Genomic DNA, 21,570 nt, shown 5'->3' with positions numbered 1-21,570 from the left:
TTCTGTTCACATACTTCCTATCTTTTTCCTCACACGCATATGTACACACTCTCACACACACACGCACACACACACAGACACACACACACTCACAGACTTTCTCTGTAGAATCGCTCAGCTCATGAACGCCCACGCCCGCTGCTGTTCAGTGGCAGCCCTGTTCTGCACGGCCACCCCTCCCCTTCCTGTCCTCCTCCCTGTCCTCCTCCAGCTTAAGTCACTGATGATGATGAGGATGAGGAAAAGGAGGAGGATGATGATGGGTTGCCGTGGCAATGGTTGGAGGTGGGTGGCTCCACGGGCCTGGTGGTGGGCGGCAGCCAGCCACTAAGCAACGTGGGCGGGATCTGCAGAACGCACCCATCACCCTCACTTTGAAAGCTTTGCAGAATGTGTGGGTGTAGAAATGATGTGATTCCATGGGGAGGGAATTTTTACACAATAATGGACTTTAGGGGGTGAGAAAATTGGCACTTTTCTTGACAATTTTCACATCATACATTTGATATTCACGGCACCAATATTAGCAACACCACTTGCAAGATTGTCTTTCTTTAATATCCATAGGCACATTTTTGGCAGAGATTTTGTTACCTGCTGAGAAAGCTTTTCCGTGTTATTATAAACCAGGAGAATATCAGATTTTTAAGCCAAGTGGACCAAATGTTGTGCAGAAGCAATGTTACATGATTTATAGACATCCAGAAATAACGTTGTTGTGGGAATGCACGTTTGGCAGAAGCAATTTTAATTTCCATTTAAAATATAGCCCAACATGTGTCATCAGTATTTTACCAGAGCGTGGTGCTGTGATCTGTGATACAATACTGAGGTAGCACCCGTCTGTTGAGAATCGACCATGTGCACTAACGGGATAGTTCACATGGTGTCGCAGCACCACAATAATATAACTGCACTGTGCACCATGGACCATTCAAAACTACATTCTGCCTCCAAATCGCCGTGACCAGCATGTACACAAATTCAGTACATATGGCTGAACTGTGCAACAGTCATTATTATTAGCCTCATGAAATCATAAATAAATAGTATATAAATAGTCTGCCTTTACTATTCTTTATTAGTACGTTGGCGTATGTCTTTTTTTTGTATAATAAATGAAAGATTGCAAATATTTTTCCCAGCCCAGAAAAGGAATATGATTTGGTGATTGACGGCTTTCTTGACCAATCGGATTGAGAATGTACAATTTTCCGAGAACCAATCAAAATCCGTACATTTCTATCGCGAGGACAGCTGGTCGTTGTCCACTCACGGGGCCCCGTTACTCAGTTACTCCTTGACTTTATTCCAGTGAGAAACGCACTCCACTGCTCGGGATCATTCAATTTGTTGCTGGATTCTCTCCCCGTCAAGTTTACTCTTTGTCGACGGGATTGAAATGTTCCATTTACGGCCAACGGCACTGCTCAAGGAGATATTTCAGAGGCAGCTGAAACGACATTTGGCAGGCGGAGTCCACGCATCACCTGCAGCCGGCTACTGGAGCCGCTCTCCGGCCACGGGGACAGCTGAGCAGCACAACGCCAGACGCTTTTGTTCCAAAGGAGATGGACACAATGAGGCCGCAAAAGATTCTTCAACGGAGAAGTGAGTAAAAGCGATAAGCTTCGGATGTTAGCCAGCTATAGCCAAGTTCAGTAATGGGAAAGACACGATTTCATGTAATTTACTGAAACTCCGAATTACGATTGTAATAACGTGGGTTTGTCAAGGGAGGGTTAGTTAGCACACAAATTTGTGTTCTACAATAAATAACATTAGCAAGGCCTCTCGAAATGTTTAGGAAGCTAGTTGTTAGCGAGTAGTACAGTAGCTTGAGACTGTACTGCTGGAGCAGTGGTTGGAAAAATAACCAAGTACAAGTACGTTATTGTACTTAAGTAATTTTTTTTTGGGGGGGGGGGTATTTGTGCTTTACTTGAGTACAGTGGTGCCTTGAGATAATAGTTTAATCATTCCGCTACCACGCTTGTAACCCAAAACACTCGCATTTCAAATAATCTTTCCCTATTGCAATGAAGGGAAATGCCATTAATCCATTCCAGCCCCCCCCCCAAAACAACTCAACAAAAATGTTTGTAATGGGGTTTTCAATTAGAAAAATAGCACCCTATAATATTATACTTTATATAAACATACAGTAAGGACCTACAGTGGATTGGAACCTCGATGTAACAGAATAATGGGGTAGTGGTCGTTCGTCAAAGCCGGTTGTCCATTTATTTTAAGCCCTTTTCTTTGTGGTCTAAAAACACCAAGTACAGTAAAAAACAAACAAACAAACAAAACTTTGTACATACATATTTAAAAAAAGCATGAAAATGTTTGAAAAGTTTATCCAAACTTAGCTTTAAACATTGCTGTGATGGTCGAATACTGTCGTGAATGTGCCGTTGCACATTACCACCTGTAAACAGCTTCCTTCAGGTCCCTACTTTAACACACTTTCATGCATTTAGGCTTATGCGCAACACCTGGGGGTCCACCAAAGATATGAATAGGTAGATACAACACGCCCCCTTTTGAGCTATTACTTAATTTCAATGTCCGTGGTTTGCCTTTGATTGGAACACCGACCTCCCCAACATGGCCGCCACCTTGGCATTTCTGTTAGCCTTGGTGTTATAGCGCGACAAACACAGCTTTTCTCTGTCTGTTCATTGGCACTCAGTGACGGTGTGAATGTGAGTGCGAATGGTTGTCCGTGTCTATATGTACCCTGCGACTGACTGGCGAACAGTTCAGGTGTAGTTTGCCTTTCACCCGAAGTCAGCTGGGTTAGGGTCCAGTGCCCCATGACCCTAACCAGGATGAGCGGTGTTGAAAATGGATGGATGGATGGATGCCTGTTCATTGGGCAAGTAAACACCGGCCAATTGTGGAACTAATGGACTCTGTCTGGTGCAATGGGGCATGTTGCGTACCAACTGGACACCATCATTCAGTATGTTAAATTAAGGTGCCACTGTAATTAAATCCTTGTTTTCCCAAGGGAGACGCAACAACCAAAACACAAATTTCATTTGGACTATTATTTCGGAATAGTACAAGGAGTAATGATTTGGAAGTCATATGTTGCTGTCAATACAAATAGCAAATGGGGATTGAATGGGGCGACATGGTGGCCGACTGGTTAGAGCGTCAGCCTCACAGTTCTGAGGACCGGGGTTCAATCCCCGGCCCCGCCTGTGTGGAGTTTGCATGTTCTCCCCGTGCCTGCGTGGGTTTTCTCCGGGCACTCCGGTTTCCTCCCACATCCCAAAAACATCCATGAATTGGAGACTCTAAATTGCCCGTAGGTGTGAATGTGAGTGTGAATGGTTGTTTGTTTGTATGTGCCCTGCGATTGGCTGGCAACCAGTTCAGGGTGTACCCCGCCTCCTGCCCGATGATAGCTGGGATAGGCTCTAGCACGCCCGCGACCCTGGTGAGGAGAAGCGGCTCAGAAAATGGATGGATGGATTTAAAGGGCGAGTCTGAGCTCCATGTGATGGCAACATTTTCTTTCAATGTTAAACTTCACAGTCCAACTACATGCTTGTGTTGTTCTGTCACTGTATGACTTTCACACTACAGTTGTGCCTTAGCTAATGAATGCTCCAATTTCCTAGTTTTACGAGTTACAGAGCTGTCAATTGGTAGATTTATTTATTTGTCTTTTGCCTTGTGTTACAACCCAACGTTTTAATTACGAGCAAATTTCAGATACGCCGCCATTCGAGTGAAGTGGAGAAAAAGCGAGAGTAACAGTCACCGATGCACTTTCTGCCATTTATTTAACAGGACAAACAGTCCAACACGTAAATACAAAATGAAAACACTTGCAAGGAGAAGACAGCTAAACTGTACTAACCAAAACAATTTGAACTCACAAGTTAAGGTATCACTACCCCAGAAGACGGCAATTTCACAAGTGGGCTATAACCCTCTGTTAGGTGTCCTGGCAGCTTCATATCGTGACCTGCATCAACTGTCTGTTTTCAGGAGGCACCCAATGCAATGATCAATGATCTGAACACCAGTACAGTGTCTATTACTTGGATTTAGATTTAAAGCAACTGAGCTGTAAAACAGAGGCAAGTTCTAATGAGTCTGACTGCTCCAGATTTTGCAGATGTTCCACCTTTAACTGTAACACCACCCTCATTAAGGAAGCAAGTTTTTTTTTTATGTCTTGTCAGACAGAAACAAACAGATGTTTTGTTCATGTTATGTTTGTGCAGTATGTTATGTATTTTTAGGTACAAGACTAAACATAATACTCGCAGGCATAAAGTTTGTTCTCTGAAAACGACTAATATTACAGCAAGTTACTGCATCACTTAGTTGTGACCGTGTCCATATACATTCACATGTAATAAACTGGCCCCAGTTTGCCAACTTTGCCAAGGCCAATGAATTTTGATATAAATTGTTGAATTCTTTACATTCTCTTTAATTATGTTCATTATTATGTTATTATAAAGTACAATATCATAGAGTGCTATTTGTCTTATGAAAAACACATTGTAAAAATTAAGTGTTTTTTTGGGGGGCGGCGAGGCTGGATGGAATTCATGGAATTTCCATTCATTTCAATGGGGAAAGATGATTTGATATAAGAGTGTTTTCAGTTACAAGCATGGTCAGGGAGCAAATTGAATTCATATGTCAAGGCACGACTGTAAATGCATTGCTGTACTTGCAGATTCTCACAGAATCTAAAGTCCCTGTCTTAGTATATACACACACAGCACCTCTGCAAAGTTTTGTAAAAATGTCTGTCATTTGATTGTCTGTTGTAGTGTTTCATGACTGCTGTTAAAAAGATACTTAAACAACAACAAAGCTATAGGTGGCCTAAAAAATGTTCAGTCCTTTACACTACATAGATTTCTATACCTGTTGTATGGTCCATTGTCACAAATTCATGACTATTTTCTCTGCACATTTTCTTCCCTATGTTGATCTGCTTGCGTTGCTTTGTAAGTATCTTTCTACTTTAATTTGACTTTTCATGTTTTCCATCAGTAGAAGAAGCCCCCACCCTCACCTATGCTTCCTTTAAATAAGACCATATCCTTTCAGCAGCTGCTTTGCTCCTCCGCCTCATCCACCGTAACCATCGGCTACTTCCAGTCTCCCATCCTCTCCAATCCTTTTTCATCATCTTCCCTTGAGAGGGAAAAAACGTCTCGGTTTCAAAGGTCCAACCAGCTTTGCTTCTCCCAGCACGCTGGCCTGTCTCCCATATTGCACTCCAGCAGCCTGTGAGCAGACAGCTTTGTGCAAATCCAATCAAATGTTGATTTAATTCATAGCTGGGTGTCCCCATGCCCTCCTAACCTAACTAACTCTCTTTGATGCTGCAAGTACCAGCCAGGTCCAGACCTAGGTGCATTCTTTCATCTCTCTGGGAACATTTCACATTCACTATCTCATCCACTATTGCGTGTTGCTTGGATTTGACCTTCAAGTATCATGTCCCAACAGCAACTGCTGCACTGACACAGACTCTGCTTGCAATTGATCGGAAAACTGTGTAACACGATGAGAATCACTGACACTCCCTGGCTGGTAGTCTATCAAGGACACATTGGTGCAAATGCACTAAGTTACTCAACTCAGTTGAGCTTGTGATATATCACAGCACAGTGAGTTTGGGATATTCTTATTACTCAAGTCTCATCTCACCTGTCTGTCTGTCTGTTTGTCTGTCTCATGCAGGAGAAGGAAGGCAGGTATTCTACCTAGCCTGGAGGACCTGCTCTTCTACACCATAGCTGAAGGCCAAGAAAAGATCCCAGCACACAAATTCACCACAGTGAGTTCTTATTAGGTTGCAAAATTCTGGGAATTTTCAACGTTTGAAACTTTCAATGGGAATTCATGGGAATAAACTAGGAATTTACAAAATTGATGGTTGGCTCGTAATAGGTTAATTTAAATATAGTTGGGGGAGTATTTAGCATAATCCTGACTGAAACAAGCAGATTGCATGCAAGTGCAGATGAATATAAGGAACCCATTTCCTGAAAGTGTTTACAAAAAAATGCAGCGGCTCGGCTTCAGAAGACTGAAGAAGGATGATTATTCATCTGCATGTTAAATGGGACTTCTTTGAAGGGAAAAGAGCTTTTTATTTTACATTCTGTGGGTTTTTGGGGATGGGGGCCACAGTTTTGTTTATTTTTTAATGGGTTGTGTCAGGAGGTTGAGAAATATTTAAGTCAACATTCGTGTTTTTGTTCAATGAAATAATTGATTTTCCAATAAAGTACTTTAAAACTACTCAAGAGGCAATACATACATTTACCAGAAATGTTCCTCACCTTTAAAACCAATAGTCCTTACTAAGAAAAGTGCTCGTCATTGTTTTTGTTGATTTTTAAAATTGTTTGTATTTTTTAAAACTTACTAATTATTAATTATCCACCCAACCATCCTCTCCTCCATCCTCAGGCTCTCAAAACCACAGGGCTGCGCACAGGAGACCCCCGTCTGAAAGAATGTATGGAGATGTTGAAGGTGACCGTGAAAACGACATCAGACGGTGCCCTGGATAGACACCTCTTCAAGAAGTACGTGTTTGAATAACAACAACTGTTTTTTAAAGTTCTGTGTTTTCTCCATTTGAAGATTATGGCTCTCACCGTGGTTCGCTGGAACCTAAAGCTTACGAAATGGCTTTTTAACCCTTTCCAGACTGATAGATGTCAATTATTTTTCATCTGTTCTTTAATTTCTTTGGATCGTGGCATTTTTTTAGCAGCTGTTTTAGATCTTTTGGGCGACTTTATTTTGCCAAACAAGTTCTTTTCAACTGATTTCTTGAATGAACAGGTCCGCAGGTAATCAGGATTGAATGTGGTCAGTGAAAATTAACCAAAAAATTTTATTAGCCACACTTAATTCATGATTTAAAAACGGCGGTCATTACTTTTTCACACAGACCCAGGTAGCCTTGAATAATCTTTTTGCCATAATTAATAAAATCACCTTTTAAAAACAGCGCTTACTGTTTACTTGGGTTATTTTTGTCTGATATTTACATTTGTTTCATGATATTAAATATTAAAGTGGGGAAACTATGCAAAAAAGAGTAAATGTATTTGAGAAGGATTTCACAGCACTGTAAATCAGTCACTCAATCAAGTTTAATCTTTTCGAGAGGGGAAGTAAAAATAAACAACTGACATAATATAGTTGCAAGTATGCACACCCTCTTATAACTAGCAGGGGGCTGTTTTAACCAATAACATTCAAACTCATGTTAAATGGGAGTCAGCATAAACCCTCTGATTAACCCTGAATAAAGTTCAGATGTTTTAGTATGCTTTTCCTTACTAGCAGAACCCTGTAGGTTTTGTGCTAACACTGACTGCTATTTGGAACTATTCATAATTCCCTCCACCTTGACTAAGGCCCCAGTTCCAGCTGAAGAAAAAGCAAGATGATGCTGCCACCACCATGCTTCACTGCTGGTATTTGTGTTGTTTTGGTGATGAGCAATGTTGTGTTTGCGTCAAACATACCTTTTTGGAATTATGGCCAAAAAGTTAAACCTTGGATTCATTGGACCATAACAAAATCTCTCAAACGTGGGAAAATGTGAGATGAATAATCTGACACTCAAGGTCAGGATGCAAATGCAAACAGCCAATTCAGTACAGAAAATTCTGCATTGTTCTCCAAATGTAAAAAATATCTGCTGGGGTGACTTGGTTGGTGTCAAGTGGTTGAAATTTCCACTATGCACATAGGCAAAGCAGGTTTGGTACAAATTATGACAACGATGCCCGACAGACTATGTTGACTTGCAGATGCAGGGCATGTACAGTATGATGGCTCGTGGCCCTGATCCACCGTGTCGTTTTCCGGAGCTTATTTATAGAGCACATGCAAGAGGCACGTGAGCAGTGGGTAGAATGTAGCGTGTGTTTTCCCCACAGGGATCCCACGCTACTGGGATTACAGCTAGTGATGCCAGAGAGATAGCTGAGACACAAATCTCTGTTAGCCCAGACACTTCCACACCATTGCCTTGTTTTTAATGGCTGAAACAACTTGGACCAAAGGAAAAATTCGAATTATTTGATGAAGTCTTAATACAGTGGGCTTACAGTTTACTGGAGGGGATACATTCCAGACCCACCCAGAGGTGAAAAACGTGATAGAGTGACCATAACAAAAATGTGCTTTATAACATATTTAGTCTTAATAAAACACACTTTTTAAAATATTACTTAGTGCCCCTTGTTACTCTCTCCCTTTCAAGAAATGGGAGACTATCGTATAACATTACTTTGGTGAAACAAGCAAAAGGTAAAGTGTGGTAAATGGGCTTTCAATTTATTGTGCTTTTCTACCTTCTTTAACACTGTCTCCTCATTTACCTACTGGTGACACAGCCTCAGGAGGAACTAGGGGTTAATTATATTGCTCAAAGACACTTTGACGTGATCACGGGCTCAGGATTGAACCCACAACCTTCAGGTCGAGAGACACCCCCCTGAGTCATGCCGTAACAAGCCATGCTTTTTTACATCCATCCATCCATCCATTTTCTACCGCTTATCCGAGGTCGGGTCGCGGGGACAGTAGCTTTAGCAGGGACGCCCAGACTTCCCTCTCCCCAGCCACTTCATCCAGCTCTTCCGGGGTGATCCCGAGGTGTTCCCAGGCCAGCCGAAGTATGTAGTCTCTCCAGCGTGTCCTGGGTCGTCCCGGGGTCTCCTCCCGGTGGGACATGCCCGGAACACCTCACCAGGGAGGCGTCCGGGAGGCATCCGAATCAGATGCCCCAGCCACCTCATCTGGCTCCTCTTGATGTGGAGGAGCAGCGGCTCTACTCTGAGATCCTCCCGGATGACCGAGCTTCTCACCCTATCTCTAAGGGAGAGGCCAGACACCATGCGGAGGAAACTCATTTCGGGATCTTGTTCTTTCGGTCACGACCCACAGCTTGTGACCATAGGTGAGGGTAGGAACGTAAATCGACCGGTAAATTGATAGCTTCACCTTTCGGCTTAGCTCCTTCACCACAACAGACCGATACAAAGTCTGTATCACTGTAGACGCTCCACCGATGCGCCTGTCGATCTCCCGTTCCATTTTTCCCTCACTCATGAACAAGACCCCGAGATACTTGAACTTTTCCGCTTGGGCCAGGATCTCAACTGCAACCTGGAGAAGGCACTCCATCCTGATGCACCCCGACTGAGGACCATGGTCTCAGATTTGGAGGCGCTGATTTTCATCCCAACTGCTTCACACTCGGCAGGAAACTGCTCCAGTGAAAGTTAGAGATCACGGCTTGATGAAGCTAACAGAACTAAATCATCGGCAAAAATCAGAGATGAGGCCACCAAACCGGACCCCCTCTACGCCTCGGCTGTGCCTAGAAATTCTGTCCATAAAAGTTATGAACAGAATCGGTGTCAAAGGAACGTAGATCAACCTGTAAATCGAGAGCTTGCCCTTCGGCTTAGCTCCTTCTTTACCACAACGGATCGATACAAAGTCCGCATCACTGCAGACGCTGCACCGATCCGCCTGTCGATCTCCCGTTCCATTCTTCCCTCACTCGTGAACAAGACCCCAAGATGCTTGACCCCAAGATGCTCCACTTGGGGCAGGATCTCATCCCCGACCTGGAGATGGCACGCCACCCTTTTCCGACTGAGGACCATGGTCTCAGATTTGGAGCTGCTGATTCTCATCCCAGCCGCTTCACACTCCGCTGTGAACTGCTCCAGTGAGAGTTGGAGGTCACGGCTTGATGAAGCCAACAGAACCAGATCATCTGCAAAAAGCAGTGATGCAATACTGAGGCCACCAAACTGGGCCCCCTCTACGCCTCTGCTGCGCCTAGAAATTCTGTCCATAAAAGTTATGAAGACCCTCACAATGCATTTGGGCCTGCCACGTCGGACTGGCATCTTCCCCCACCATCGGAGCCAACTCACCACCAGGTGGTGATCAGTTGACAGCTCTGCCCCTCTCTTCACCTGAGTGTCCAAGACATGCGGCCGCAAGTCCGATGACACGACCACAAAGTCGATCATCAAACTGCGACGAGGGTATCCTGGTGCCAAGTGCATGTGTGGACACCCTAATGCTTGAACATTGTGTTCGTTATGGACAATCTGTGATGAGCACCGAAGTCCAATAACAGAATACCGCTCGGGTTCTGATCGGGGGGGCCGTTCCTCCCAATCACGCCCTTCCAGGTCTCACTGTCATTGCCCACGTGAGCAATGAAGTCCCCCAGCAGAACGTTGGACTCCCCAGCGGGAGCGCTCTCCAGCACCCCTCCAAGGACTCCAAAAAGGGTGGGTACTCTGAACTGCTGTTTGGTGCATAGGCACAAACAACAGTCAGGACCCGTCCCCCTACCCGAAGGCGGATGGAAGCTACCCTCTCGTCCACCGGGGTGAACCCCAACGTACAGGCGCCAAGCCGGAGAGCAATAAGTATACCCACACCTGCTCGGCGCCTCTCACCGTGGGCAACTCCAGAGTGGAAGAGAGTCCAACCCCTCTCGAGAGGACTGGTACCAGAGCCCAAGCTGTGCGTGGAGGCGAGTCCGACTATATCTAGTCTGAATTTCTCGACCTCACACACCAGCTCGGACTCCTTCCCTGCCAGAGAGGTGACATTCCACGTCCCTAGAGCCAGCGTCTGTCGCCGGGGATTGGATCGCCAAGGTCCCCGCCTTCGGCCACCGCCCAGCTCGCACGGCACCCGACCCCTATGGCCCCTCCCACAGGTGGTGAGCACATGGGAAGGGGGACCCACGTTACCCTTTCGGGCTGTGCCCGGCCGGGCCCCGTGGGTGCAGGCCCGGCCACCAGGCGCTCGCCTTCGAGCCCCACCTCCAGGCCTGGCTCCAGAGGGGGTCCCCGGTGACCCGTGTCCGGGCAAGGGAAACCTGAGTCCATTTTTTGTCATCATCATAAGGGGTCTTTGAGCCGTGCTTTGTCTGGTCCCTCACCTAGGACCTGTTTGCCATGGGTGACCCTGCCAGGGGCATAAAGCCCCAGACAACTTAGCTCCTAGGATCATTGGGACACACAAACCCCTCCACCAAGATAAGGTGACGGCTCAAGGAGGAGATGCTTTTTTCAAAGCTGTTTATTTGTCACTCCCAGTTAAAGTTTACTGTAAATCTGACAAACGCAAATTAAGCTTTGTATATTTAAACACGAACATGTTTAACCAAACCAAATAATAACAAAAAATGGCTAGTTTAATGCAAACATATAATGGAAAAACTGAATCGACGGGCTTGCGGAAATTTGCATTGGTTTTAGGGTAATTATAAATCTTCAAAAACTGCCACTTGAACACATTTGGAGCAGCATCACATACAAGAAAAACATAAATACAGTGAAGTCTATATTTAAACATCAACATTTTCAACCAGACCATACAGTACTAAAATACTCGTGGGTATATAGTCACTCCTCTGGGGTAACAATGACTATCACTGGAGTTTAGTTGGGGACCTTCTCTGCATCGTCTTCTTGCTCTTAATTGCACTGCATCCCTTCCAGTAGACCTCAGCATGGCCCTGCATGTTGTGGCACAACGTGGTATTATGCTGAACGCAAGTCTCAATTTAGGTACTCTACTGTAAAAATCCATAAAAAGCAATCAATCTTAAAAATCCACGATATAACTGTTGCGGAAAAGATGGGCTGCGATATAGCGGTGGTTCACTGTAATCTATTTTAAGATGCTGGTCAACCTCTGATGTTGTTGTTTTTTTTAATATTAAAATATAAATGCAATTAATTATGTAGTCACCCTAAAATTTGATGACGGGAGTTGGATGGTGACAAAAAACCCCACAGAAGACACACTTATGGACTTAATTCACTGTTCAGAAGTATCACAGGATTTGTTAAAAATTTTGCTCAATGACTACCACGTTCAACTTAGGGGTTCCCACTGTACATTTCACTCAATATTTAAATATTCATTGTTAACCCAGCCATCCAGCCCTATGCTACCTATTCTGGTTGCATCTGATTTAGGGTGAAAGACAGACTACACATGGATTGCTCGCCAGTCAATCACAGGGCACATTCACACCGTTGCTGAGTGGGAACTGAACCCAAGCCTCCTGCATGGAAGTCAAATGTTGGTATTGGGGTTTGGTGATGTGTCTGCTGATTGTGCCACTTACATATAGCCTCACACTAATTGACAGTGAAATTTGGTGTATTGGTTATGAAGTAGAGAAGACAGAAGATGCAAAACAATTTGCAGTTCCCCTTTGTTTTGTTTTTTTAGGTTCGGGATCAACAAATAACTGCGGCCTAGCTCGGCCCCTAGTCATCATGGTTATGAAAGCTGTACTCTGTGTTAGCCTGATAATAGAAAAGGAGGTAAATTGGACTAATTTAACTTTGATGATCCTCTTGAGGAAAGCATCTCACAGACATGGGAATAAGACACATGGGAACTGTTTTAAATTGTGAGTAAAAAATGCATACTATGCCTCCTTCAATACAGTACGTTTTCTTTTGTGTGCAGATGCGTGCAGAGCAACATTGTGTTGCTAACTCAAGCCTTTCGAAAGAAATTTGTCATCCCGGACTTCCAACCGTTTTGCCACCACATTGACGAGCTCTACGACAATGCAAAGAACATGTCCGGAGGGCAGGTGAGTGACAATACAAAAACCGGACTGGCTAGGTGGAGTCAGTAGAATTTGTTATAAAGAAATTTTCCTACAGGTGGCTGACTACATTCCCCAGCTGGCTCGCTTCAGCCCAGACTTGTGGGCCGTCTCCTTGTGCACTGTGGATGGTCAGAGGTATAACTTCACTTTGTAATGTACATCCCAGTACAGTGAACCTCAGTTTGTAGGGGGGGGGGATGTATATTCCAGACCCACCTGCGATAGGTGAAAATACATAATAATATTTTAATTATTTATATAGCGCTTTCATACACAAGGTAACTCAATGTGCTTTGTATGATCAGAACCGTTTGAAAAATAAAGAGAAAAGCTTAAAAACATTACAAAACAAAGAGAACAAATAAAATTCAAAACATACAGTGCAGGAAAGATCATTTAAAAGTGGAAATGTTCTAAAAAGCATGAGAAAAAAAATAAGAGTTTTTGACCTGGACTTAAACACATTGACACTTGGGGCTGACTTCAATTCTATTGGTCACTTATTTCATTTGCCTTCAGCAGAGCAGCTAGAAGCTGCTTCACCATGTTTGCTTCGGACTCTGTGCTTCATCATCTCATCTGAGTCAGCAGATCTCAGAGCCTTACTGGACTTATATTCCATTAGCATGTCTTTTAATGTATTCAGGACCTAAACCATTTTGTGATTTATAGACCAGTAGCAGAACTTTAAAGTCTATTCTAAAGTTGACTGGGAGCCAGTGTAAAGACTAGGAATTGGAATATAATGTTCGGATCTCTTTTTTTCTGGTCAGAACCCGAGCTGCAGCATTCTGAATAAGCTGCAGCTGTTTAATGCTCTTTTGGGGGAGTCCAGTCAGAAGACCATTACAATAGTCAAGCCTACTTTAAATAAAAGCAGGGATGAGCCTCTCCTTCTGCTTGGCACATGCAAACCTTCACTCTGGATATGTTCTTCAGCTAGTAGAATGCTGTTGTAGTGATTGATTTTATATGATTGTTGAAAGTCAGGTCGGAGTCTATCAACACACCAAGGTTGCGGACTTTGTCTGTGGTCTTTAAAAGAGTGACGCCAGGTATTTATTAACAGCAATCTTTTTTTCTTTACTGTCAAAAACAATTATCTCGGTTTTGTTGTGGTTTAATTGAAATGTCATTCAATTACTTACATAATGTGAAGCAACAAAGACAAGCTAATGGAAATAAGCATCGATGTTATGGTAATTATAAGCCTTAAAACAACTGCTATTTTACATGGAGCAGTAACACATACAAACAGAGTATACAACAATACTCACTGGCATATATTCCCTCTGCTCAGTGGGAACGACTATTATTGGAATTTAGTTGGGGACCTTTGCTGCCTTTTCTTCTTGCTCTTAATTACGTTGCACGTCTTCTAGTAGAGCTCAGTGCTGCCCTGCATGTTGTGACACAATGTGGTACTACACTGAAGGTGTGCAACTCCAAAACCCACAAACCTGTTTTATCGCTTAAAATCTGCAATACAGGTGAACGGAAATATAGCAGGGGTTCACTGTACAGTACCTTGTGTCAAGAATTGCTTATGACTGCGTGCCACCATACATGTGCATCTTTGTTCCAGGCACACTGTAGGTGACACCAAGGTGCCCTTCTGTCTGCAGTCTTGCGTGAAGCCTCTGAAATACGCCATCGCTGTTCACGACCACGGCACAGAGTATGTGCATCGATTTATTGGCAAAGAGCCCAGCGGCCTGCGCTTCAACAAGCTTTTCTTGAATGAGGATGGTGAGGAAGCACACTTGCACGCCTCTGACTGTCATGGCTGCCCGAAAGAGGTGGCCGTTGCCGTGGAGGCAGGATGAATTATTGATGAGAGGTTGCATCGGGGGCGGCAGAGTGGTTGAGTAGTTAGCACATCCGCTTTATAGTACTCTTTAATCTGGGCTGTCGTCTTGTGCTCCCTGTGCACAAATTGGTTTTCTCCGGGTAGTCTGGCTTCCTCCCACATTTCAAAAACATGCACGTTAGTTTTATTGAAGATTCAAAATTGTCCATAGGTGTGAATGTGACTGTGAATATTTGTTTCTCTATATGTGCCCTGCGATTGGCTGGCGAACATTCCAGGGTGTACCCCCACCTCTGGGCAAAAGTCACCTTAGATAGCCTCCAACTCATCCACAATAAGGATAAGCGCTATTGAAAATGGATGGAGGGGTTGTATCAGAGCGGTATGGGTGTGGTGAGACGAAAATTTCTGGTACATTTCTGTTAAGTTTCCATTGGAAATGTTGTAAATAAGAACCATAAATTTAAACATTATGTTTTGTCATGAGCAGACATCCATACAAAATGTACGATTAAATAGCATGGCATTTCAACAGATTTGTAAGTAGAACTTAAGTTTCAATATTTTATTGAACAATCAATTCTTTCATCGAATAACAAAAACTTGAAAGTTGAGTTAAATACTGTATTACTCAGCACACCAACCAAAATCGTTCAAATATTAACAAAAATGCAATTCATCATGCATTTCAAACAGCATCTTCCCTCAAGCTTCTCAAGACTAGGCTCTGAATTTTTGCCAAAACCTTCAACATGGAATGGGCTCTTCATATTTAACTGTACTTACATGAAACCTGCTAGTTTGAGTCAGTATTATGCTCAATATATTCTCACCAATGATATTTATATTATGTTCCCTATTAAGTAAGAGCCATGTTTTAAATTTGTAAATTCCAGGTTTATTCCCATTATTCCCATGGAAAGTTTCAAATTTGAAAATTCCCTAGAATTTTGTAGCCCTTCGTGAGACTTCACCCGAGTACCTGCACGGTGTGTGTTGTTGGTTATCTGAACAAGCCTGGCGGTCCAAAAAGTCAGCAGTCAATATATTTGTTTTCATATTGACCTGGAGTTATTTTGCTTTTGAAATCTGCAAATCTAATGTCATTTCTATAAGAGATGTGATTTCTCAGATGTGATCTTGAACTGCATGTTGCAGACAAACCACACAACCCCATGGTGAACGCCGGCGCCATCGTCTGTACCTCTCTCATCAAGGTAATATAACAGACAAGTCAAATAGTCTAGATTTATTAACCCAATGTTGATTTAAATTGAGTTAGTTGGGCAGGTTTTCAGAAATGTCAGATTAGTGCACTCAGGGAGATTAAGGTTATAATCATGGTGAAAGGGGATTTGGTGGAAAGCAGCATAACCCGGACATTGTGCGCGTGTGTGCTCAGTTGCTCACACTCCTAAAACATCAGGCTCAAGAGTGCCCCCTGCAGTACTTTATAAAAGTGACTGGCAGCGTGAGAGAAAAGGCTACTATTGTTGTGGCTTGTCTTAAATAAGACTGAAGCGATTGAAGTAATTTGTGACTGTGTTACAGCAAGGAGCCAGCAATGCTGAGAAGTTTGACTATGTGAGTATCACCACCTACAGCTGTCTTACAACATATACTACTAGTGATTGGAAAATACATTTGCTTGACTGTTCAACAAACGGAAATACGGTGGTACCTTGACCCATCCCCCTTTTCTTTAGCGGTAGTTTAGCGGAAAGTTTTTACTTATTCCTCCTTTGTAAGGTTTGTTCGCAAGTGGTACGACAGATTTGTCATTGAACTGCTTTTCATGGTGACTGTTTTTCGGCCCATCTTGCATACAATGTTATTTTGAACGACATCAGTCTTGTTAAATTCTAACCATTTCCAGGCTAGTGACGTCTCACTATTAAATCATCCGCTAAAACGGGAGACTCATGCATACTTCCTTGATGGGAAATGCTTGCCACTGAGTCATGTGAATGAATCCTGTCCGCTGATTCGGTGAATGAGGACTTTGATGCACTTCCTTCTTTCTCTCCTCTTCCTTCTTTCTATCCACCCATTTGGTTGTTTTCCTCTCGAGACAATATGAATATTCGACAATGTGAAATTTCGTTAAAGCAACGTTCACGATGACATCATAGGCAATATACCGTATTTCGCCGACCCCTACTTAGATCGCAAAGCAAAAAAAACAATATCAAGCAACTTAAAAAACTCATAGGTTGGGGCTTTGGTAAGTCACGGTGTCTGTACTATACTTCCACATCATGATTACTTTAAATGATAACCCTGCAGGTTATGAACTTCATGAACAAACTGGCGGGAAACGAGTATGTCGGCTTCAGCAACGCCACGTGAGTTTAACAGTGTGTCAATATTTAACTGAGAATGAAACAAAGTTGATCCATGCTGGCTGTATCCCAGGTTCCAGTCTGAGCGTGAGTCTGGAGACAGAAATTTTGCCATCGGCTACTACCTGAAGGAAAAGAAGGTCAGCTATTGTTTCTAGATAGAAGGACGGTCACACATGAATGCCATGCGTACTTTCACCTGCATATCGATCCATTACTCTCAGACCCTTACAATATTCCCACTCTTATGCCCCCTTTCCATTGTACCGGTTCTAACCCCAACCAGCCTCACTCCGCCACGTGTGGTCGCTTATTTGCATATACAACTATTGTCCAATTTATGTTAATGGATTTGCAGAAAAAGGCTTGTAAAACTAGTTGAAGTAAAAAAAAAAATGTAAAAATTGCAATTTCAGCACACGTTCTAAGCCCAAATGAAAAGAGCAAATCAATTTTCCAACAAACATGAAATAGACACATTTTATTTGTGTTAGTGGGTCACATAAAATTGCGTGGCGGGCTGTATCTGGCCCTCTGGCTTTGAGTTTGACACCCATGCAAGTGTCAGGGGGCCTTGAGTGACATGGAATTCTCTCAAAATAAAATTCATTGATTGTGAAGATTGTGTCCACATGTGGCTTGACTTCCTTCTGTCTCCAAAAATGAGCTGAGTCATGTTAACTCTGTGTTTGTGCTTCCAGTGTTTTCCAGAAGGAACGGACATGACATCCATCTTGGACTTCTACTTCCAGGTAAAAGATGATCAGGTAATCGGCTTAAGAGAAATGACTACCAGAGATACTGACAATGTGATTGGTTTTCTGCCAGTTGTGCTCCATTGAGGTGACCTGTGAGAGTGCCAGTGTAATGGCAGCAACCCTCGCCAACGGTGGCTTCTGTCCCATCACAGGAGAGCGTGTACTGAGCCCGGAGGCAGTGCGCAACACACTCAGCCTGATGCACTCATGTGGAATGTATGATTTCTCTGGACAGTTCGCCTTTCATGTAAGTATCTGTGTCCCGCTGGTGCAGGGATGTCAAGCTAATTTTCATCAAGGGCCACTGTTATGCCCCTTCAAGGGGCTATTGTCTTTATTTGAAGTTGAGAATGGATTTGGTAATAATAAGTGCATCTAAAACTGGTTATAGTGGAGAAAAATTGCAAGTTCCATACAGATGTTCTGCCAAAATGAAAATAAGCCAAAATTAGCCAAAAGCGGGAAGTAGACACACCTTATTTGCTTTCATGGCCACATAAAATGATGTGGCCGGGTGGATCTGGTTCCCAGGCCTTGAGTTTGTCACTTGTGCCCTTGTTTGTATATGCTACACTACAGAGGGAGGAAAAAGTAAGCGAACGCTTGGATTTAACAACTGGTTGACTCTCTTTTGGCAGCAATAACCTCAACCAAACTTCCCTGTAGTTGCGGATCAGATGTGCAAAATGATCAAGATGAATTTTGTACCATTCCACTTTACAAAACTGCTAAAAGCTTCCTTGAGGTCATGCCACAACATCTCGGGATGGGCTCAGGACTTTGACTGAGCCACTCCAGAACACACACTTTCTTTTTTGGAGGTAATTCTGTTGTTGATTCTGGATCATTGTCCTGTTGCAACACCCATCCTCTTTTGCACTTCAACTGTTAGACAAATGACCTCAAGTTCTGCAAAATATCTTGAACTTCTTTCCCTTTCTGCTTGCCCTGCAAGGGGTCACACCAAAGCGTGTCATTGTTTTCCATATAAGCCTATCTCCTGCATCCTCCTCTCTAACACCAACTGCCCTCATGTTGTCCCTCACTACATCTACAAACCTCTTTGGTCTTCCTCTAGCTCTCTTGCCTGGCAGCTCCATCCTCATCACCCTTCTAACTATATACTCACTATCTCTCCTCTGGACATGTCCAAACCATTGAAGTCTGCTCTCTCTAACTTTGTTCTTCTGCAAAATAGCGAGATAAACTTGTGAATTCCTTTTTCCATTGATGATAGCAAGCTGACCAGGCTCTGAGGCAACAACGCACACCCATACCATGATGTTCCCTCCACCATGGTTCACAGTTTGGATAAGGTTTTGATGTTGGTGTGGTGTTTAATTTTTTCTTTGTTCCATTGTGGTTTCCTCCCAGACAGTTCAACTTTGGTTTAGTCTGTCTACAGAGTATTTTGCCAGTAGTGCTGTGGAACGTCTGAGTGTTCTTAAGCAAATTTGAAACGTGCAGCAATGTTGTTGTTTTTTTTTAAGACCGCAACAGCTTCCTCCATGGTGTTCTCTCATGAATCCCATTCATGTTTAATGTTTTAAACAAACATTAAACAATTTGCTGTTCTTGCAGTCATCTTTACAGGACAGTAGCCCCTTGGAAAAGAAGCAACAGTGCTGAACTTTCTCCATTTGTAGACAGTTTGTCGTGGACTGATGATCATCATCTTTTAGAAATACTTTTATAACCTTTATTCAGGTCAACAATTCTTAATTGTAGAGTTTCTCAGAGACTACTTTTCCCTGTCCTGTGAATCTTTACATTATTTTCAATATAAATAAGAGAGCATAATTGTTTGTGTGATATTAGTTTAAGCAGCCACTGTTTATTCTTGTGATTTCGATGAAGACCAGACCATATTTTATGACCAATTCATGCGGAAACTTAAGAAACTCCAAAGGGTTCACATACTTTTACCTCCCACTGTATGTTGTACAGCTCACGTTCTCAAATTGGTTTCAGGTGGGTCTCCCAGCTAAATCTGGCGTCGCTGGCGGGATCCTGCTTGTTGTTCCAAATGTCATGGGCATCATGTGTTGGTCTCCTCCTCTCGACAAGCTGGGCAACAGTGGGCGAGGAATCCAATTCTGCACGGTAAAGTTTCAGCGTTGGTCATTTAAACATGTCGTCATAGCAGGAGAAAGAGACACGGACAGAGATATTTTTTGTTTGAATTGAACTTTATTAGCCATTTTTTCAACTGTACACGTACAAGGTCATTGCCTAATAGATTATCTTACAAACATAAATATAGCCGTTAATTAAACCATTACAAAAGTAAATCTGTTAACTCTTCTTGTGACACAACACAAATTTAGAGGCAACACATAGAGAAAGACAGACAGAGAAAGAAAGAGAATGCGAGACAGACATATTTTTAAATCAGCTTTACTTGCTTTTAGAAAGACAAAAGACATACAGAGAGACAGACAGAAAAATGGAGAGACAGATGGATATAGAAAAAGCAACAAATTAACAAAGACAGACACACTCAGAGAGAGAGAGAGATCGAAAGAGTGGCAGGCAGAGAATGTCAAAATAACAAGACTGAAAAAAAGACAGACCGACAGAGAAAGACAGAGATAGAAAGAGAGACAGAGAGAAAGATAGAGACACAAGGGCAGAGAAATCGAAAGAAAGCGCAGTGCCCTGTCAACCAACCCATTCATTGTGTATGTGCTGCATGAGTATGCTGTGATGACATTTTAGTTCATCCTGTAGGAGAGATTGTGGTGGAGTGATTTCAGAGTGACAATAGCAAGAGATTTTGGCAGACTTGTACAGTGAGGAGAACATGGAGGAATCATTAATTAATGTGGTGTCCCAGTGTCCAGAGCTCTGAGACAGATAGATGACCTACCACGACAGGGTGCAAAAGAAACTGCTCACTGGTCAGCCTGAAATATACATCTTGAAGCAGTCTTCGTGGAGCTATAGCTCACGGGCCAGCCTAAACCACACCCCCCGCCTCCCCGTTAAAATCGGATGAACCCATACCCTTCTTTTAGCTACTGTTCAGCTCCTCCCTCCTCTTCATTATAAGTATCCAGGACTTTCCGTTAAAACTGTGAAAAATACACATTAATAATCCATGGCCAAACCAGTGTGAAAAGGCACCATGTAGCATCCTGTTCGGTTGCTTTGCAACCACCGCCAAATATGGGCATGCTTGCGCCCTGTCGCCATTGTCCCTGTACCCTCCTGCATACCCCACGAAGGTGCCGCGAAAACTAAGTGCAATATGTAAACACCTAAAGATGGTGAGAAAGACCTAAATGTGTTGCTGTCATCTTGCAGGATCTAGTTTCCCTCTGCAACTTTCACAACTATGATAATTTGAGACACTTTGCAAAGAAACTGGATCCTCGCAGGGAGGGAGGTGACCAGAGGGTAAGTGATGACTTGTTTGACGTGTCATATTGTCCACTTAGTGGTCTGAGCGGCCACCTAGTGGAAAATCTCCCAATTCATTAACTTTCTGATACTGAGTGCTTGCTGAATTTGCCTCTTTGGGTCCTTTCAGGTGAAGTCTGTGATCAATCTGTTGTTTGCTGCTTATACGGGAGATGTGTCAGCCCTGAGGAGGTACAGCATCATGTCACAAACCTTCAACACAATACAGCTGGATTATATTTGTGTCCTCAGTGTTGTCCACCTTGCATCCCTCTCAGTCTGTGTTTTGTCTCTGCAGGTTTGCATTGTCCTCCATGGACATGGAGCAGAGGGATTATGACTCGAGGACTGCTCTGCATGTGGCTGCAGCTGAAGGTGAAGATCTGAAAATCTTCATCTGTTTGGACAGCTCATAGTTTATGTGTTTGTGTATGTTTGTTTGTCTTTCAGGCCACACTGAGGTTGTTCGCTTTTTGCTTGAGGCCTGTAAGGTCAACCCGGTCCCCAGAGACAGGTAACTACTAGAGCAGGGATTCTTCAAGTGTAGTACAACAAAGTACGCGG

General features: G+C 43.2%; 1 protein-coding gene across 4 annotated transcripts in view; it reads left to right on the top strand.

The window, feature by feature from the left end:
• The first annotated feature begins 1,242 nt into the window (after nucleotides 1-1,242).
• Nucleotides 1,243-21,570, top strand: part of LOC133478935 (glutaminase kidney isoform, mitochondrial-like) — a 27,016-nt gene continuing 6,688 nt past the window's right edge. Inside the window, exons 1-17 of one of the 4 annotated variants that reach the window (XM_061775291.1) lie at nucleotides 1,243-1,611; nucleotides 5,737-5,827; nucleotides 6,466-6,584; nucleotides 12,547-12,676; nucleotides 12,750-12,829; nucleotides 14,280-14,443; nucleotides 15,663-15,721; nucleotides 16,056-16,088; nucleotides 16,791-16,849; nucleotides 16,920-16,986; nucleotides 17,548-17,598; nucleotides 17,675-17,851; nucleotides 19,576-19,707; nucleotides 20,911-21,003; nucleotides 21,137-21,198; nucleotides 21,305-21,381; nucleotides 21,457-21,520. In XM_061775291.1, the coding sequence (XP_061631275.1) occupies nucleotides 1,403-1,611; nucleotides 5,737-5,827; nucleotides 6,466-6,584; nucleotides 12,547-12,676; nucleotides 12,750-12,829; nucleotides 14,280-14,443; nucleotides 15,663-15,721; nucleotides 16,056-16,088; nucleotides 16,791-16,849; nucleotides 16,920-16,986; nucleotides 17,548-17,598; nucleotides 17,675-17,851; nucleotides 19,576-19,707; nucleotides 20,911-21,003; nucleotides 21,137-21,198; nucleotides 21,305-21,381; nucleotides 21,457-21,520 (1,667 nt within the window). In that variant the 5' untranslated portion in view covers nucleotides 1,243-1,402. Of the gene's footprint in view, nucleotides 1,612-4,993; nucleotides 5,274-5,730; nucleotides 5,828-6,465; nucleotides 6,585-12,546; nucleotides 12,677-12,749; nucleotides 12,830-14,279; nucleotides 14,444-15,662; nucleotides 15,722-16,055; nucleotides 16,089-16,790; nucleotides 16,850-16,919; nucleotides 16,987-17,547; nucleotides 17,599-17,674; nucleotides 17,852-19,575; nucleotides 19,708-20,910; nucleotides 21,004-21,136; nucleotides 21,199-21,304; nucleotides 21,382-21,456; nucleotides 21,521-21,570 lie in introns of those variants that run through there. The other 3 variants (XM_061775290.1, XM_061775296.1, XM_061775289.1) reach the window with 3 other exon arrangements.

Source organism: Phyllopteryx taeniolatus, chromosome 1 (assembly GCF_024500385.1).
Source record: "Phyllopteryx taeniolatus isolate TA_2022b chromosome 1, UOR_Ptae_1.2, whole genome shotgun sequence".
NCBI classification, from domain to species: domain Eukaryota; kingdom Metazoa; phylum Chordata; class Actinopteri; order Syngnathiformes; family Syngnathidae; genus Phyllopteryx; species Phyllopteryx taeniolatus.
Note: the sequence above shows the minus strand (reverse complement) of the source record. Positions and strands in the feature narration are given on the sequence as shown.